We start from the raw sequence: 19,188 nt of genomic DNA on the forward strand, positions 1-19,188 counted from the left end.
ATATATATGAATTTCTGTATATGGAAAAGAAAAAAAACAAAAATTGAATAATACCTGTTTGCCTTCTTTCACACGTTGGTCCTTTGCAATTTGCACCAATACATTAGCTGCTTGCTCTCCTCCCATTACTGAGATTCTAGCATTTGGCCAAGAATAAAGAAAACGTGGAGAATAAGATCGGCCACACATTCCTATCATATATTGATATATTACATTTTTTTCTTCAAGAAATAATTTAAATAGAGTTAGAGTAATAAAAAGTACCAAAGTTTCCAGCTCCATAAGAACCTCCGATTATTACTGTAATCTTCGGTACTTGCGCGCAGGCTACTGCTGTTACCATTTTAGCACCATTTTTGGCGATACCTCCCAATTCTGCATCTCTACCCACCATGAATCCTATATTGATGAATTTGTATGATTGAATAGAACGCATATTAAAGTACAAAATAACGCACTAATGACTTTATAATTGTACCAGTGATATTTTGCAAAAAGATAAGAGGAATTTTTCTTTGAGCGCAAAGTTGCACAAAGTGAGTGCCTTTCAGAGCACTTTCGGAAAATAATACACCGTTGTTCGCGACAATGCCGACAGGATAGCCGTAAATTGTAGCGAATCCCGTGACTAAAGTTTCACCGTATTGTGTCTTAAATTCATGGAATTTCGATCCATCCACGATCCTTGCTATAACTTCTTTCACATCAAACGGACGTTTCAGATTTGTTCCAACAATGCCATAGATTTCATCGACGGCGTGTATAGGCAATTCAATATTTTTATTGATTTTTACATCCATAGGTGGTTGCCGATTTAGATCTTTCACGATTCGACGTGCCAGATGCAAAGCATGAGTGTCATCTATTGCACAGTGATCGATGACGCCGGATTGTCTGGAATTTAAGGATTATAAGTCAGCATTCTTATAAGAGATCAATATAGTATCTGAAATAATTACCGACAATGAAGCGCAGCTCCTCCTAAATCCTCCGCTGAAATCTCTTCACCGGTTGCAGCTTTTACCAGCGGTGGACCGGCTAAAAATACCGTGCCTTGATTAGCGACGATAATATTTTCATCTGCCATAGCAGGAACATATGCACCACCTATAACATATGATTATATATGATAAACCTGTACATAAAATATAAAAAAGTAAGAATGTATCAATAATATAGCTATGACAAACCTGCTGTGCAACTTCCCATAACCACTGCAATTTGAGTTATTCCTTTAGCACTCATGTTTGCTTGATTATAAAAACTTCTGCCAAAATGCATTTTATCAGCAAATACATCAGCCTGTCTAGACAAATTTGCACCTCCACTGTCAACTAGATATATACAAGGTAATTCATTTTCTTCCGCAATTTCTTGAGCACGTAAATGCTTCTTAACCGATATAGGATAGTAAGTTCCACCCTTTACAGTAGGATCATTTGCTATTATCATACATTTAGTACTAAAAAGAAAGATATCTAATGATGAATGAAAAATGATATTAAAAAAGATTAAAATAGTAACTTTGTCGTTGGATTACCCTTCTATTCTCCCAATGCCAGTGATAATCCCACCTGCTGGTACTTCTTCCTTATCATACATCTCATAACCTGCCAGTTGTGAAAACTCTAAGAAAGGTGAATTTTTATCTAGAAGGGTATTTATTCTTTCCCGAGGTAAAAGCTTCCCTCTGTTTACATGTTTATCCCTCGCTTTTTGTCCACCACCTTCAACTATTTTCTCCACAGTGTTTTTTAATTGATCAATAAGGATTTTCATTTGTGCATAATTCTCCTGTGCAATATATAAAAAAAAAACAATATTTAAAATATTTATAAATAAATACTATATTTATTTATATTCCAATATACATGCTAGTATTGTATATTTATCGGATGCTAACAGTTTCATATACATATAAGTTTTATAAATTACGAAATATATTATTATCAGAGGGAGAGGGAGAGAGAGAGAGAGAAACACAAGAATTACAAAAAAAAAACAATGAAATACACAAATATAATATTTTTTAACCTGATACATTGGTGAGCTAGAATCTGGTGTACTACCAATAACAGACGCTTCTTCATGATAAAGTCTCACGAAAGGCCGAAATTGCCTCAGGATATAACGACTTCTGTATAACATTATGTATAAATATTTTTTTATCACAATATAACGTGCAAAGAAATTATCAATAGACAACAATCAACATGTGCTATAACCTATAACTTAATTTGAGATTAATGAAAAGATACTCAAAAGTTATTTATAATTTATGGCATTATCTAATCAGCGTAATCCACATATGTATATGTATATTTATGTATATGTATATAATAAAATATATATCGAGACTTCCATGTACAATCGAATTAGTCTAAAGTCTAAAATGTAAATGCACGGACGCTATATCTAAACGTGCTGTGCAAGAGAGACAAAGCGATTTTATCGACAGTATCGAACTGAAGCATGTCTCATATCGATTAGTCGATTGCATTACTTCGAGAATCGCAATCTGTGCGCTTTTCGATAGATTTTGCGCGGGTCAGTGACGTCACGCGCCGCGATAGACCGCAAGGTCGGATTTAGATCGCTCTGTGTTTCTCGCGATTATCATCTAAAAGTGAATCTCGCGCGCGAGAATTAATCGCGAGTGTTCCGTGAGTGTCGAACGTTTATCGTAACGTGTTGATCATCGCGTACAATCGCTGAACTGCCTGTGCCCGAAATCGAGCAAAATTCTCTCCCCTTCCCTCAGCGCCGACATATATTTCACTCCGTTATTTTCTCGCCAAAATGCAGCGAAAATGCAATTGATGTACGACTATAATCAGGTATTTATGTACATTTCGTTGTTCTATAATTTGCTGTAACGATATTTCTTGCATTCGTCATAAAAATAGAGAGATAAATCCGGCGATAAATGCGGAATTAAGAGTGACAAAGACGGATATAGAAGAGTTTGATCTTCTTTCCTTGTCTGTTACGTTATAAAAGACAGAAAAATACACGATATATATATTTCTTTTTTTTCTTTTCAAGATATTTAGGTAGGACAAATATACATGATCGTGTTTATTTCTATATATTACTCAAGATTGCAATTCTAATATTTTTTTATTAAAATAATACTGATTGAACGTTGAACGATTTTGCGAAATTAGTTTCGAATTTTACAATAGTTTGATGAGGAAATGTCAGATGGCAATACTTGTAAAAGGTGCTACGCCACACAGCTGATATACGCAGTACATATAAATATTTTGCATCGTTATCGAACTAAAGTTTTGTAGGCGGAAAAATAGATTAGATAGTGCTCCACAGTGTTCCACTACAGCCAGAAAAATATATTTTAATCGTGTTATAATTCGTCTTTACTTTGTCGCGTTATATAGTTATAGTCACGTGCAACGAAAATGCCTAATATAACCAATTTATCTCATTTTCCTTTAAAGGTATGTAAATAAAGTATTAATTTCATTCTGTTTTATTTCAATGTGCGCATTTTCAGTGTTTTCATAAATATAATGTCATTGTATGCAATCTATCGTCAATTTTTTGAAAAATATGAGTAAATTCGTACCTTATGAATTTCTAATGCTTCATGACTCATAAAATCTTATAAGCTATGAATGTATGAATTTTAATAAATTTCTATAATAACAAAAGTAAAATATCTTTTATTATATATTATTTTTTATTATATATTTTTCCAGATTATATTTGCAATACATTTGGTACTTGTAACATGGTAAGAACAACTTGCTTCGTGATACAATGTATTTTGCATTCATTTATTTAAAAAAACCTCGCATTATTACAATCTGTGTGAAATACTTTATAGGAGTATTCAAGGAAGTTGGTGTCCACAATCTGTGCTGTTTTATAATTCGTTATTCTTTGTTTGTATATTATGGGCTGTTCATAGTATCGAGTCAGATGAACCACTTCAATTTGTAAGTTATTAAAAACACAGAAAGAAAAAAATGATTTTTTAAATTTGAAATTAGTTATTACGGTACATTTCTTATAGGCACTTTTTATAAATGTGCTCTCTATATTTCTCGATGTGGTGACTTTATCAGTTTACTATCCTTCAGACTTCAGTAAGTATAATTTATATATTGAACGTATATATGAACATATACAAATACATTTTCCATGTTAACAAAAGATAAAAAAAGGAAGTAAGATATTAATTGTTTACTGATTATCTCATGCAAACCATGTATCTATCTAATTGGACCAACTTGTAGGTGCAGCTAATAAATTTAGCGCAGCTCTTATGATCTTAAATTTGATTGCTCGTCCTATCTCGAGTATATATCTGCTGCGAATAGGCCAGGCGAGAAACGGCAGCTTAGCCACAGTATTCGCACCGAGTCCTGCCATGGGTCAGTAAATCACTGGGTAGACATCTACGCTTTTTGTATTGCGTCAGTGCTTCGTCAAGATCTGATTTTAAGTATGTGCGTGACAATTGTATGCTTTATTGCAATTTATAATTCGTGAATTGGTTAATAATCAACGGTTTTTAATTATCTAGAGATATCTATTTCTTGTTATAATTATCTACTCTCTGTTATATATACTCTGTTTCCCTTAGGACTGCTTTGTGCCTGAATTTATGTTGCATGAAATTGTAGTGTCTAGCAGCAGCAATTTCTTGTTTCGTAATGGTTTCATAAAAAAGATTAGTTTGTATGTTACTTTGTTTCATTTATTTACAGGTTATGGCCGGCAGGACTATGAGGACATATCACATCCTATTCCACAAAATTCCGATTTTGATGGAGTTTAAGATAGAACGAAATTTGCTTGAAATAGCAACTCCAAATATAATATATACATGTTTGTGACATAATATATTTTAGATAATGTTGACATTATTTATTGATGCTGTTAATACGCAACTTATTATATGATCGAAAATTATATATGTGTGTTTATTTATTGATATTAATATTCTCTATCTTTTGCATATATTTTATATATAAAATATTTTTATATTTTTTACTTAATATGATATAAAAATATTACGTTGGTGTAAGTTACTTTAATTAATCGATAATAATATTCGAATTATATTTCTCTCATCCATTTTGCCAATTAATTCAACACTGCGATTCGAATCTTATATATTATGTACTATAAATTTCCATACTGCTTGTTGTATGTAACTAATACAGTTTTAATACATTGAAAATTTATTCTGTATTATTATTATTATTCCCGAATTGTGAATAAAAGATTTTGATGTAAACATTGTCGTGGAAAAAAAATTATCCTCGAAAAGTTATTCGTTGCGATACGGCGGGAATTCATTACAATCTATTAAATTTTTTGAAAGTTTGTCTTTTTTTATAAAAACGTTTTGTTATTTTTAGAAATTAAAATAATATAATCTACAAAACTTTTCAAATCGCTTAATTAACATAAGATATGTATATTTGTGTTTTCAGTGTAGAAAATTAAATTCAGTGAAGAAGAGCAAGTTGAATCGTTCGCTGCGTTTGAAAGGCGGCGCGCAAACCGCGAGCGTGGCGGCGCTCAAGCTGAAGCGCGGACATGAGGTGGCGCCAGCCGCGCCCGTATAAGAGCCGCGTCCGTGAAGCTGCACGCTTCAGTAGTGTGGGTGATCGTAGCGGGAGGAGGGTGGCTCCGCGCGCGGCCGCACCGCGAAACCGTGCCCACTCGCCTCGACCACGGAACGTCCACTCGTTTTCACGTCTCGTGCGAAAACATGGCGGCCAGCGACGACGAGCCGATGCATCTCTACGAGGTCTTTCAGAACTGCTTCAATAAGATCGCCAACAAGCAGCCTGGTGAGTGTGCGTCGTCGATAGTGCCGTGTATATCGCGCACGGGGATACTCGCGCCGTGCGTGGCTCGTGTGAAAAATAAAGCGACGAACGTCTCTCTCCCTCTCGCTCTATATCTGTCTTCTCTGATGTGTCTAGTGTATCTCATCCGGTACGTATTTAAAGTCCGTCTCTCGCGTCTCTCAATCGGTCGATCGAACTCGCGATCGCGCCGAGAATCGTACGAGAATTGTCGATGACGGGCCGTCTCTTGGTCTACCCCGTTCTGTGTTTTGGTTCGTTTGTTAGTGCCCTGGACAGTGCTGCCCCGTTGACGGAAACTAGCGCCGAGAGCAACGGCTCTCTGTCTCGTGTTCCTCGCGCCCAGTGATTATTCTCACCGATGCCGTGATCCTCGTCCTCGTCGGCGCGAGTTTTCACCCTCGCGTGCATCGCGGTGCCGCGCCGCGCCGCGCCGGAATGCGAATAACATAACCTAGACGCGCCAGAGAGACGCTCCTACGTCGTCGTTCGCTGTCATATGCAACAGTGTTGAGCGATGTATATGTGTATATGTGTATATGTATGCGTGTAGTATGTATGCCTTGTATGATCGTATGAATGCGAGGGTGAACGCCGACAGGGAGACTTCCGGGAAAGAGACGATCGTCGTCGCGATGCCGCGATCGGATTATCCGTTAGCATACATTCGTTCCACGTGCCGGGACGTCAACGCGATCGTACGAATCGTTAGTGGTTAATCGCTCGAATGTAATGCAGGAGAGTCCATAAATCGAAACCCTTTTTTTTTTTTCTCTCCTTCTTTCTCGCGAGTTCTCTGTCTTTCCCTTCCTTCCTTCCTCCCTCCCTCGCTCGCTCTCTCGGTCAGCCTCCGCGCGGAGAGGATATGCCGTTTTTCTTTTATTTCTCGCTTCATACACCTGCCAGAGAAGCAGCCACGGAGCGATGCGCCGTTGCGTGCCGCGAGTTGTGCGTTACCTCGCGAAAGTGGTTCTCATTCTTTGTGGATTTTCGATCGTCGCAGCACGTGTCATATATTCCAGTTCAAGTTCTAGTTTTTAAGTACCAAGTATTTTTATTATCAGATAGAGGAATCATTCATCCTTTACGATGAATAATATTTACTTGCTATTTATCAACTACATAAAAACTTGACACAAAACGCTATAAGTGCTAAAAATAAATAAAGGCTCGTGATTAAAATATTTATTTAAGTTAAAACATATATATATGTAATTGATTTCTAAAACAATTTTGATGAAAATATTTACTTATAAAACAAAAAGAAATAGTCTTAATATATATATATGTATAAAGATGTTGATAAAATCATTTTTCCTGTTTTATAAATAAATATTCTCATCAAAATTGTTTTAGAAATCATTTTATTTGTAAGAAATGTAAATGTATTCTTTCTTGATCTATTTATATAATCATGTTTCGTATATTTACACCTACTTGGACAACGTAGAACTATTTTAATAACATATGACAGTGCTTTTTGAAGCCGCGAAATTCCCGTGGTAATTATTATCGTTTCAGAGCGTACAAAGCAATTCGAAATTACGATTTAGAGGAGGGCGCGAGAAGATGTATTTGCGCGGTAGTCGTCCGCGGCATAGTTGGTAACTGAGTCTCAAACGTTTGTTTGGTTTGAGACGTTGTTTGGAAGACGACCGCTGTAGGCCCTCTCTCGTAGGCTAAGTTCGGCGCAGCCGAGCGGCTCGGAGAGACCGCAAAAACGCCTTCTAGACGCCCCGTCCGAGGCGTTCCCATATTCCTTTGAAATGCTGCGGGAGCTATATGTGCCCCGGTTATTCGGTTAAATATAATTTATATCGCGGCATTGCGTTTTTCTATAAAACTTTGTAGGACGGCTCGAAAGAAAGAGTAATATTTCGTAACAAAATAAATTCGTAATTCTTTACGCATAGATGTTTACGCGATAACATTCTCACAAAATTTTCCAAAATTCTCGAAACACAAGATAATTATATGTATATTGAATTATATTTTCTATTCTTTAATTCAAGTACTGCATAAATGATATAATTTTTATTAATATATTACTGATGATTTTAAACATAATACACACACACACACATACACACATACATTTCATTTCGTATAAAATTATTCAATATCGATCAAGATTGGTTTGGACAACAAAAGATGAAATATTTTCATCGGAGAACCGTTACGATAAAATCGATGAGATTCATTATTTACGCTCGAATGTTTCTACCGGGTGTCAGATTCACCGAGTCTCGTTTCTCATAATTTGATAACTATGAGACAGTTGACTTGTCGTCGGTTTGTTTCGGCCCGTTAATCTCGACGATTGTCGCTTTGCGTTGAAGAGGCCTCGCCGCAGACCGTATTACACCGCGACTGTATTATTAAGGTTCATATTACTATGCGTATCATAACTTAACGAGCCGTATTACGACGGTCGCGAGCCTTCAATTCACGGCACGATCGCTCGATTTGCTATTTTGTAAACAACTCGTATTAAATTTCGGTTCAATTGGTTCCAACGTAGAGAACGGTAGTATACATAACACAGTAAAAGTATTAATGTGTGTAATTTATTATTTATTAATTATTATACACAAAGAGGGAATAAATACGGAAAAACGCTTCTGTCATTAAAAGAAATTGTATAATACAACATCCATCTGCTTCATTTTGTGTAGTGTCCTAGAGAGTCGAGGGTTGACGCAGGGTTCAAGTGCAAGGGTATCCGAAAATAGCATCCACCCTACTTACCGAAAATACTTCCGGTATACGTTTTAATTCTCTCTCATTCGAGAAAACTTACTTGCCGTATCTTTCAGTTTTTTTTTCCTCCTGCGTATGATGTTCCACTCGACTAAAATGTTACAAATATGCAACGTAATAACGTAATAATACAAATAGAGATATAAAACACGAGTAATAAACATTTTATTATTCGTCTCTGTTTCATAAATCTGACGGCGTTTCGAAAATTATTTCGCGCTGCATTTCGCCACGGCGGCGGTGGGATGCATCTTGGAGAATCCATTGGCAAAGATAAACATTCGCGTCTGCGCCGAGAAAATAATCTGATTTGAAATTACGCGTAATGCAGCGAAAACATGGTATCTGAACCGAATAGTCGATTAGAATCTAAAATTATCGCGTACCCTCTATGACTCACGAGTAAATCTACCTGAGTACGAGTTTGTTTCAGGAAGTGGTAGCGAGCTTGATAAAATATAGTTTAACAAACATATACACACATGATTCACGTATAGCATCGATCGAACGTCGCGGACTGCCGTGTGCTGATCGGATCATTAATTCTTTAGCGAGCCGTCAGATATTTTTTATCGTGTCTTAGATATTTAATATCTGTATTTCAAATAGAGAGATGTACCATTTTCGAGTGAAGCAAGATTTGATTACTCTGAGAGCGATTAAATTCAATTTTCCATGAACATATATATTCGACCGAAAATGAATTTTGAATTTGATTAATATAAATAAGTATATCCCTAATGACTTAAGACAGTATTTATGACGTTATTAATGGCACTCAGAGTAATCAAATTTGTTTTACTCGAAAACGCAAATATATATTCATCTGCATTCTTCTTGTCAGCGTGCTATTTTTTATTATTTCCCAAAAATAAGATTGCTTTACACACGTATTCTACGTAAGAGATCCATCTAATTATCGCCATTTTTATGATTCTCTTTTGAGATATCTCGTATCATTGCATCGCGAAGGTTGCCACGCTGAACATTCCGACCTGGGTCCATCGACGCCATTTTCGAAACTCTCCTTCCTCGGAGCGAGAGTTTAAGCGAACGACTATAAACGATCTCCAGACACAACACTCGTGACTTAGGTCCTCTTCTCTCTTTCTTTCTTTAGCGTGTGTACCTACCACCGTCTCTCTCTTTCTCTCTTTCTCTCTCTCTCTCTCTCTCTCCGGAGAATTATCGAGGGAGTGTCACCGTGATGCACCTGCCTCTCGCTCCATCTCTCTCTCTTTCTCCGTTTTTTTCTCACTCCCGTGTACCGCCACCTCTTTCTCGGCCTTTCTTTCTCCGTCTCCCGTGCACGCGCCTCGCGCGCGCGTCCTCGAACTTATAATGGCTCATGTCGAAAACCCACATACTTAAAATATGAAAGAGGGTGCGTCACCTTCCATCGATGTCGGAAAAATATACAAATCGCGACGCCGTACGATCTAAGCAGAATTTTAGTTTCCTCCCATGTTTGACTCATTTTAATAGAAAAAAGATCGATCCTTTAAAATGTTAAAAATAGTCTATTTAAAAAAAAAATTAAAAGTCTCAATCTTTATACGTTCTGTCGTAAAAACTGTTCTAAATTTCTTTCGCATGTATTCAATATCAAATCTTAAAAATATAGTATAGCAACTATAAAAAGTAGTATTTTATAGATATAAAAAAATTTTTAAATATTGACTTTTTTGATATCTTTGATTTAAAATGTAGAAGATTTATATAATAAAATGTGCATGAGAATATACGATTATTTGGAATAAAATCCGCTTAATCTCCTCGCGTAAATCCGCGATCAGATCCGTACGTTGCTTCGTTTATTAATACTGAGTGGTTTATTAACCGAGTGGTGCAACTTTGCGTGAGCACGGCGTTTACGCGAGATGCACAGGCAGATTTCGCGAAGAAGATAGCAGTATCGCGGTTATAAATATATTCTGGCGAATTTTATCACACGGACGGCCATCTCCTTGGACGCTTTTCAATCCTCTCCTTAGAAAAGGCCAAGTCCAGAGTGCGTTCACATATGCACGCACACAAATTAAGGGCGCGAGCATAATCTACATTTACAGCGGGGACTCGATGAGCATCTGCTTCTACCCCTCTCGCCCTTGACCCTCCTTGTTCACCCGTCGCCCTAAACTCGATCCCTTTCCCCGCCAACGAGCATTCTCTCCCAACACTGCGCATTCTCCCAATCAGGATCATTCCTTCTTCGTTCCTTGTATCAAGTTCACTCTCTTGCTTTGGTTCTCGCTCTCTTCCTCGCGTTTTCTTCATTATTCCCTCTTTCTCACTCTCTCGTAAAACGCACGAGCGTGCAGTGGTATCGATAGGTCACATAAAATCCCATTCGAAGTAATAATTTTATTTCGATATCATTAATATTTTATCACATCAAAAAAATTTATAATTACGTTTACAATCTATCAAATTAAAGAATTACATTATTGTACAAAATCCTCATTATCTTAAAATTCGTTTATCACCCGGAGTAATTACGTTTCAATTTCAAAGTTAAATTAAGATTTTTATAAAAAGCACATATCGAATATTTTCTCGATAATAAAATATCGTAACGCATGAAAATTCTCTACATTTCCCAACGCATCAAAATCATATTTCCTTCGCGAGTTATGTTCGAATAAATAGCGTGTTGCATGATTCTTACACATCGATATATGCGCTCGATCTCATCGCGGTTACTTTAGACAGCCAAGAACAACTGTCGGCGGAAGGCAAACGACAGAAAATGGAAGACATTTTAAGGCTTTTTGCGAAAAACACGGGCGCGTGTTACTCCAGAATTCCTGACTAATGCAAGTCCCTCGTTACCGAACCGCGTATACCACCATTCGCTTCGCTCCTGTTATGGTCGATATGAATTTGCCACTGCGTGAAACTCTCGCTCCTGGTCCTCTCTTTCCGCGCCTCTCCCGGTCTCGTCACTTCTCTTTCTCTCCGTCTTTTTTTGTCCCTCTTTCTCTCGCGGTCGTACTCTGCGCGTGTCTCTTCAAAGTTCCTTTCTGTTCATCTCTCTGTGCGCCCTCCCCCTGCCACCCTCATTTCCACTCCGCAAATTTGCGATGCTCCACGAGAGAAGAGCAAAAGTCCATTAGCCGTGGCGAGAACTGGGTTACAGAACGAGCTTGGTGCGATAAAAAAGATGCTGGATGATCCGCGTATGGGTCTTCATGTACAACGTTTCATAAAACACCTGGCAACCGATTAATGTATGTCCGATATCTTAAATATTACACACAAAGTTTTATTTAATTCTCGTAAAAGTATATTTTGTCGATAATATCGTATTTTACTGTTAATATTTAAAGTTACAATTGAGAAAAGAAAAAAAGAGAGAAAGAGATACAGTTATATTTCGGGATTGTCGACAGGCAAGAATAAAAGTTCACCGTCTTTGAAAATCTCATCGCGATGCTATCGAATGACATACTCTGCGAGGACAAATACCTATCGTCCTAGAGAGTCGTGTCTCTTACCAGCCTGACTGAAAGTCCCACCCTACAAGGGGCACCATATCCTGGTATCCCCTTGCTCCATTGGCGTAGGTGCGGTGGTTCTCAACCATATTTTGTCGTTAGATCAGCGAAACTTCATAATATAATACGTTTTGTAGCGTTTCATTCTTTGGTATTCAATATCGATTTTCACAATACTAATTACATTTACCGATCAACTGAACTAATGCTAATTATACGGTTATCTAAGATGGTTTAACAATTTTTCTGTTTTTATTTTTATTCTATAATGAATCTATAAAGCAAATTTTTATACGGTTGCACACAAAAAGAACGTAAAGAATTTTCAATATTAATTGTTATCAAAATTTTATTAATATGCAATTATTAATAACAAATTGGATAGTAATATTTTTTAGAATAATTAATTAATCAATATTTGGTTACGTGATATAAAAATCGTAATAAATTTTTTCTTTGTTTATTTTTTTTCTGTTTCTTTTATACGTACATTGACACTTACCACATGTAAATTATTCACTCGAGTGACGACAAGAATTAGTAGGAGATGGTGTGCGATGCCACCTGTAAAGCACGTGCAATCCAAAGAACGAATCTGGCCGAGCCCGCGTGTGTGGGCACGCACGCACGCACGCATGTAAGAGCGAGGCGCGTATGCACCGGGTGGGTTTTCGGCGACGCACGGCACCGACCTGCACCACGTTCAAAATAGACATCTGGCCAGATTTCGTTAGGTCTGGCCCACATGTAGGGGCCGCGTAGTACGCATCGTACGTGCACGTACGTACTACGCGCCGTGTATACCGCCACGCGTGTATATGCGTCCACGGGACCGGGGTTCGAACAACAAATGTGCACTCGGGGCTCTGCTGGCGGCGCCGGCTTCGAAAAAGGGGCTCCGATTTTTTGGCAGGTGCCACTGTCCTCGAGCGCGCGACGTCACCTTCTGACGTTCAATGGCCCGCACCAAGTCCGGAGGAATGTCGTTTCTAATTAGGTAAACGATCATGGGATTTTGTTGAGAGACACGCGCGGTCGGACGCGACGAAATGTATCGCGGTTAACTTTTCTACTATCAAAATTAATTTTTATTCTAATTTATCTCGATTCTTTTATAAATGCGTGCATATCTTATTCAGAGAACCTTGGAGAATCTAGGAAAACTTTGGGAAAAATAAATCAAAATTTAATTTAAACCAATATCACACACTATAAATAACATATATAGTGATATTTCTCTATATACATATATTTAATCGAACTCTGGCAACTCCTCCGGTAGAGAGGTTCGCGTCTTTTTCTCAATTAGTTCGAGCTTTATCACGGTCGCGTGAATTGCGGAAGTAAAAATGGCGTTGAAAGTGCCGCGAGATCACCTGTTGAATGTATATCCCGGAGGGCAACCATCACAAGATTCGCTCTCCTTGTACCTTCATCCTCGTTCTCGTTGTCCTGCCGTCGTTGTCGTCATCGTTCGTAGAGCCGCGTGAATGAACACGCGTGTCACGAGCGTCGCATAGAGGCGTCGCCAGTGAGTGCGAGCGAGAGCAAGAGAAACCGGAACACGTGTGTGCCACGTGCCGCGACGACGGCACGCGCGCGCACGCACTCTGGCCACTTCGGATTCTCTCTCTCTCTCTCTTTTTCTCTCTCCTGTTCTTCTTATTTATTTTTTTTTTTTTTTATACACACGTTTCCCCCCTGTTTTCATCGATCGACGGAATCGACAACGGGCATACTTTTACTCGCCGCGAATCGCCACGAGCGATCGATCCGATCTCTTCTCGTTTTCGGTCCAGTATTATGCGACGATCGAGAATGTTAAGGAGCGTTCCTCGAGTACGTGGTAAACGTCGCCACGTGCAACGTTTACCAACGAGCATGATGCAACTCGCGTTTAACCCACATTCTCGAATACTTGAATTAAATTCAACTGTTCGATGTAGAACTGGATCGCGCTGACGTCGTAATTACGTCTATATCAGAATTTGTTGTTTTCAGAATATTACATGTTGATATATTTTGGAATTTATAATGGTCTTTATTTCTGAAATTTATCTCTAAAATTAGCACGAAGAAACAATATTAAATATATATGATACACAAAAGAATAATTAAATATTTACTCCTTTCTTTTATGTCTACATAAAAAGTCTTTTAACTGATCAATTATTGTCTTACTAATCGTAAGATAAATTGAGATTGTTTTTCTAATAAATCAACGATTTTTCTGGATTTCAAAGATTAAATCGTGTGAAGTTCCGAAAATGTAGGCAGCATCAACGTTGTCCTGTGATTTTACCAGCGAGACAGGTTGAGATACACTGGGGCCCCCGTAGTCTGCGCCAATGTCCTCCAGTGGGCCCCTTCTAGGGTAACACGAAGGGGGGCACTGACAGCGACAGCTGCTGCTGCTGCTGCTGCTGCTGCATTTCCCCCTTCGCCTCGCTACCTTCCTCCTCCTTCTGTCTCCCCACATACACACGCCCGCCCTCTCGACGGCCCACGGTCGTCTTGGTCCCGCGGGCCCCTTGGCACGCCGACATCCCCACTATGGGGCCCCATGGTCGCGTGGCAGGCAGCCTTCTCCTCCACAAAATACACCTTCGCTGTTCCGTTTACTCCTGAACAGCGCAACGGACGATTCTTCCTCTTACTCCCTATCTTTCGTTTGCGCTCTTTCTTTCTCCCACTGCTGCACGCCGACTTTGTCACGCTAACAATTTCTTTCTGCTCTTTCGTTTGCTTGCTTGTGACCGTAACGCTCATACGAGTATCAATATTCAGTATTCAATGTATCGAAGTTTTTGGAGGTTTCACTTTTTTCCACGATTTTGATATATCGTTAATCTTATGATTTTTTAATCTTTATTTATAATTTATTATTTTATACATTTCTATTTGATATATACAACCATGAGAAAGAATTATTAAAAAAAAAAAACATATTGTTTAGCATTATATTATATGTCTTGAATAAAATTATTAAATTATTTGCTGAAAGAACTTAAAATATTAGTATCAGATATTTTTTTTAAAGTGTGCGCATGTGCATGTGTGTTAAACAATTTTTTAAATTAATTATTAAATATTAAATAAAATCGTGCAAAGAGAAAAATCGTAAAATAGTTAGTAATCTTGTTAATTTATGTATATATATTTTTTAAATACAAAGGTATCTTCTCTCCTCAAATAGTAAAAGCTCAGCGATAATTTCGCGAGGCGAAATTCTCCGGTTCTTTTTCTTCGGGCCAGTTGTCGTGCCGCTTTTGTATTCCCGCGGGCTTCCGTCGGCACACGCGACGTTTCTTTCGATTTTCGCTGGAGGGGGAAATTGGAGCGTGACCAGAAGTTTGTCTTCACAAAAATTTTTGCCTCCTGGAGAGAGAAACGCCGTTTCCTCTTGCTTCCGCGCTAAGCCCCGTGAGACCCGGGTCGCGCTCTGCGGTTTTCGGGACTTACGAAGATCACTAGCGTAGATACAGGACCAGAGAATATAATGTCTGAAAGTGAAGGGCGTATTTGTATGTGCGTGTGTGTGCGCGCGCACGCACACGTCCTTTTCGAATCTCGATTATCCTCGCTTCGACGATCTCACTGTGCACCCGCGATTTGATTCTTTCGGGTCCTAGGACTACCATTTAAGAGGCATTGCACTTCCTGTACAGTCATAAAAATAATATCACATTTTTTAAATTTTAGAGAAATATTCTTCATATTTTATTTTATTATTTTTCCTATATATATATACAATAAAACTCTGTGTGTGTGTGTGTTACGATGAATTAATTATTCTCAAGATATTATTACAAGAATATCAGGTACAAATATATTCGTGCAACCCTCTAGGTTGTTATTGTATCTTTTATTTATAGCTTTTTGGGGGATTCTCTTTGCAAAGAGAGTCTCAAAAAAGGCTATAAATTAATTTCTTTTTGTAATAATTCGTGAATAATTGACTCGCAAAACTTTATTGGAATAATCGAGATAATAGGAATGGTGCAAGCCCGGTTGAGCACCAATGGCTACCTGAGCCCTTTTCTACGTTTTTTCCATCTTTCTCGTCTGATTCTATTCTTTACTCCCTCGGTAGAACCCTATAGGTATCCCACCTCTTTTCGGGGTCGTAGGCCCCGAGGGTGGCGGGTCCCCCGCTACTGCTGTTTCTGTATACCTCAATGATCGTGGCTCCTTTTTTCGCCGCCCTTCTTCTCGTTTTTACCTGCAGAAACGTCGAACACCCTTTCGGGTCGCGTGGCACTACGCGATACACACGCGAATTCGACCGTGGGGACGATCCAGCGACGGAATTAACGAATACAGAGGCCAAAAAGCAAAAGATTGATAATTCAAAATAATTTAAATAACTTTAAATTAAATAACTTTAATTTAAATAACTTTAAATTTGTATCATTATATGAAAAAAACGCATTTAAACGATTATTATAACATGAATATTCAATACGCTTATAGAAAATAAATAATACTTGTGACATAATTATAAATATTAAAACAGGAAAATAATTTTATAAAAATAATGGTTTCCTCAAATTTTTCCTTTTCTAAATATTCTAAATCGAGTCATTTTCTTTTCTTCAAAATAAAAAAGAAGTTTAATTTAAAGCGCACATTTCAGATCGTTTTCTCGACATTTTCAGAAACCGTTATTGATACAAACAAGTCGTTAAACTGCTTGCGAGTCCATCTTTCAGCTTTCCAGTCATCAATAAAAAGTTCCGTTATTCTATATCTCTTAGTCGCGTTATATTGCAGAATTAAAATACTTAATGGCAGTTTTATCTCTCAAAAAATACTCGTGCGTACGCAAAGTTGTCGGAGCCGGTCGTCGCGCATCCAGATTTACGCGGCAGGCCCTTATGTAAAGCCGTTTGTAAAATTTACATCGGACGCACAAAGAAAGTGTCGGGCATTTGTCGGGCGAGCTAATTGAATTAAGCCCGCCACGGCGCGCAGGTGTTCAATTATTTCCTTTACCGCTTTACGAGCTTCTCCGCCTTTGTCGTGATACGTCCCGCGAGATTTTTCTTGGCGCTAGAATGACGCCAACGTGTGTAACCTGCGTGCGTGCGGGCACGCACGCTCGGCAGGTGATCCGCGAGAAACGATAGAAGGACGATACGATCGACGCGCGAGATAACCGTCTGAATTATCTTTCGGCGAAACGTGAAAACCGGCTGCTGCGATTCACCTGTACGCCGTTCGTCTTACATGAGGTGCTCTCCTTGAATCTCGTTACGCGCGTCCACAACGTCCCTGAACTTCTCTTTCTCTTATCTACTTATTATTAGCACTCGTTATCTTTTCACAGTCTGCAAATCTATAACGTGTATACAGGATATATTGCTACAATATTTATTATTATTTATTATTTTATTATAATGTTGTTATAATATAAATATTAAAATGTGTTTTGGCCGGTCTTTCTAAGACACTTGGGATATATTTAGTATCGATGAATTTGAGAGTTTACTTAAATGCATCATAAAATTAGGAAATTCCTTTGAAGCGATCCCTTCGAAAGAGTACCAGCTGGACGAATGGACGGCGGATTATTTTTCAGTGGAAAAAAGCTTCCCAGCAAAGTGAAGAGTTAAAGACCAGACGGTCATCTCATCCGGGATCGTGTTGAACATACTCGATCGAGCGTTCTTAATACGATCTCGGTCGTAGGTATCCTTTCGTGCGTGCTTTCCATTGTCCCTGAACTTTCGCAAATTCGCAGACGACTCAGCTTTCTTTCCGCGACTGCTTGTTGCCGCGTAAACGATGTTTCTCCCGCAATTAATCGTTAATCTCAACCGTATAGTAAAACCTCAATGGCAAACCGTTGAAATCCTTCTCGACCCCTTCTCGGCCTATTGCGCCCCGACATTAAATCGCGAAATCTCTAGCCGCGAGCTATATTTTTGCGACCGCGAAATGCAGATATTTATCCCCGAGTACTTCGATGTCGCAGCCGCGTGCGTTCACGCTCGCGCTTGTCTATTTGTCGCTCTCGGGTTCTCCGCTTTTTTATGCTCGCACTTTTGTTCCGGGACGTCGCGCACTCCACACGAGCGAATGCCTCTTTTTTACGAGATCGTCAACGTTGAAAGTGTCCGACAGTTTTGGCCTCGGCGCGCATATACGCGTCGCAATACTTCACTTTTCATGTTCCAGTTTTTATTCGATTGCGGCTTCCGGCGATGCTCGGTCGTTAAAAGCTGGCTAAAATCTCGGTGATTTTATTTAATTTATAATTAAGGCATTAAATGTGAGAGAAAGAGAGAGACAATTTATTAAAATTAATTAATTTATTAAAACTAATTAATTTTGAGAGACAATTTATTAAAACTAATTATTTATCGAGTCTCAATTTTGCTAATGTATCTTTTTTGTTATTATAGCTTGTAAGAACTTAATTATTTTATTAGATGTCTTAAAAACCGCAAAGGATGTAAAAAAAAAATAATGCAAGGATATCTGAGTGAATCGTCAATCCTGCCAACCTTGAGCCACAATCGCGATGCAACTTAATGCACAATTGTGAATTATAATAATTACGGTAACCAACTTCCGCCGTCATATGTCTTTTATTATGCGATTGGTACTTTGCGGATTTTCGGCGGAACGAAACACGACCAACACATTGTGGTCGCGTGTCGCCCGTCGAGAATCATCTGCTGTATAGCGGTTTTCGAGGTCGTGTCGCGCGAATTGTGAGGTGTAACATCGTATTAATGTAGCCCCGAAGACCATACATATATTATCGCATCGAAATTTACCGGTGCGTATCGTGTAACAAACTCCGTGTCGATTGGGACGCGCCATCGTTCGTCCAATATTTTATCCCTTATATCAGGCTACTTTTTTCCTTTGTTCGCGTACAAGTATCGCATTAATCTACCGCTTCTGGTTATTCATTTGTTCGGACGTGTACGGAAAATCGAGCGCGAGAAAAGATAAAAGAGATTTTTTCTTGGTAAAGATTCAATAAAGAAACTTCTTTCTATAAAAAAACGTACTCTACATATTTGATTTTTTAAATATATATTATATATATAATTTTATTAAATACTATTTAT

At 38.3% G+C, this 19,188-nt stretch overlaps 3 protein-coding genes across 5 annotated transcripts in view; 2 read left to right on the forward strand and 1 right to left on the reverse strand.

The window, feature by feature from the left end:
- Window positions 1–55: 55 nt before the first annotated feature.
- Window positions 56–2,370, reverse strand: LOC115239997 (methylcrotonoyl-CoA carboxylase beta chain, mitochondrial-like). Its single transcript, XM_029814908.1, has 7 exons — window positions 2,035–2,370; window positions 1,541–1,794; window positions 1,191–1,462; window positions 960–1,107; window positions 479–894; window positions 265–399; window positions 56–136 (listed from the first exon to the last, which is right to left on the reverse strand). Exons 1-7 carry the CDS (start codon window positions 2,146–2,148, stop codon window positions 126–128), a joined length of 1,350 nt encoding a protein of 449 aa, XP_029670768.1. The 5' UTR covers window positions 2,149–2,370; the 3' UTR covers window positions 56–125.
- A 210-nt stretch (window positions 2,371–2,580) lies between these two features.
- Window positions 2,581–19,188, forward strand: part of LOC115239936 (shematrin-like protein 2) — a 21,759-nt gene continuing 5,151 nt past the window's right edge. Inside the window, exons 1-2 of the mRNA XM_029814807.1 lie at window positions 2,581–2,837; window positions 5,466–5,828. Of these exons, the coding sequence (XP_029670667.1) occupies window positions 5,747–5,828 (82 nt within the window). The 5' untranslated portion in view covers window positions 2,581–2,837; window positions 5,466–5,746. The remainder of the gene's footprint in view (window positions 2,838–5,465; window positions 5,829–19,188) is intronic.
- Window positions 3,205–5,213, forward strand: LOC115240004 (type-1 angiotensin II receptor-associated protein). Of its 3 annotated transcripts, none has more exons than XR_003884719.1 (6): window positions 3,205–3,458; window positions 3,720–3,754; window positions 3,848–3,959; window positions 4,037–4,109; window positions 4,260–4,472; window positions 4,734–5,213. XR_003884719.1 is itself a non-coding variant. In XM_029814923.1 (6 exons), exons 1-6 carry the CDS (start codon window positions 3,420–3,422, stop codon window positions 4,802–4,804), a joined length of 468 nt encoding a protein of 155 aa, XP_029670783.1. In that variant the 5' UTR covers window positions 3,206–3,419; the 3' UTR covers window positions 4,805–5,213. The 3 variants fall into 3 exon arrangements, 1 of the variants encoding a protein (XP_029670783.1); XR_003884718.1 differs by having other exon boundaries at window positions 3,206–3,458; window positions 4,260–4,468; XM_029814923.1 differs by having other exon boundaries at window positions 3,206–3,458; window positions 4,260–4,397.

The sequence above is a fragment of the Formica exsecta genome, unplaced genomic scaffold (assembly GCF_003651465.1).
Source record: "Formica exsecta isolate Colony F162 unplaced genomic scaffold, ASM365146v1 scaffold4, whole genome shotgun sequence".
Taxonomy (NCBI): domain Eukaryota; kingdom Metazoa; phylum Arthropoda; class Insecta; order Hymenoptera; family Formicidae; genus Formica; species Formica exsecta.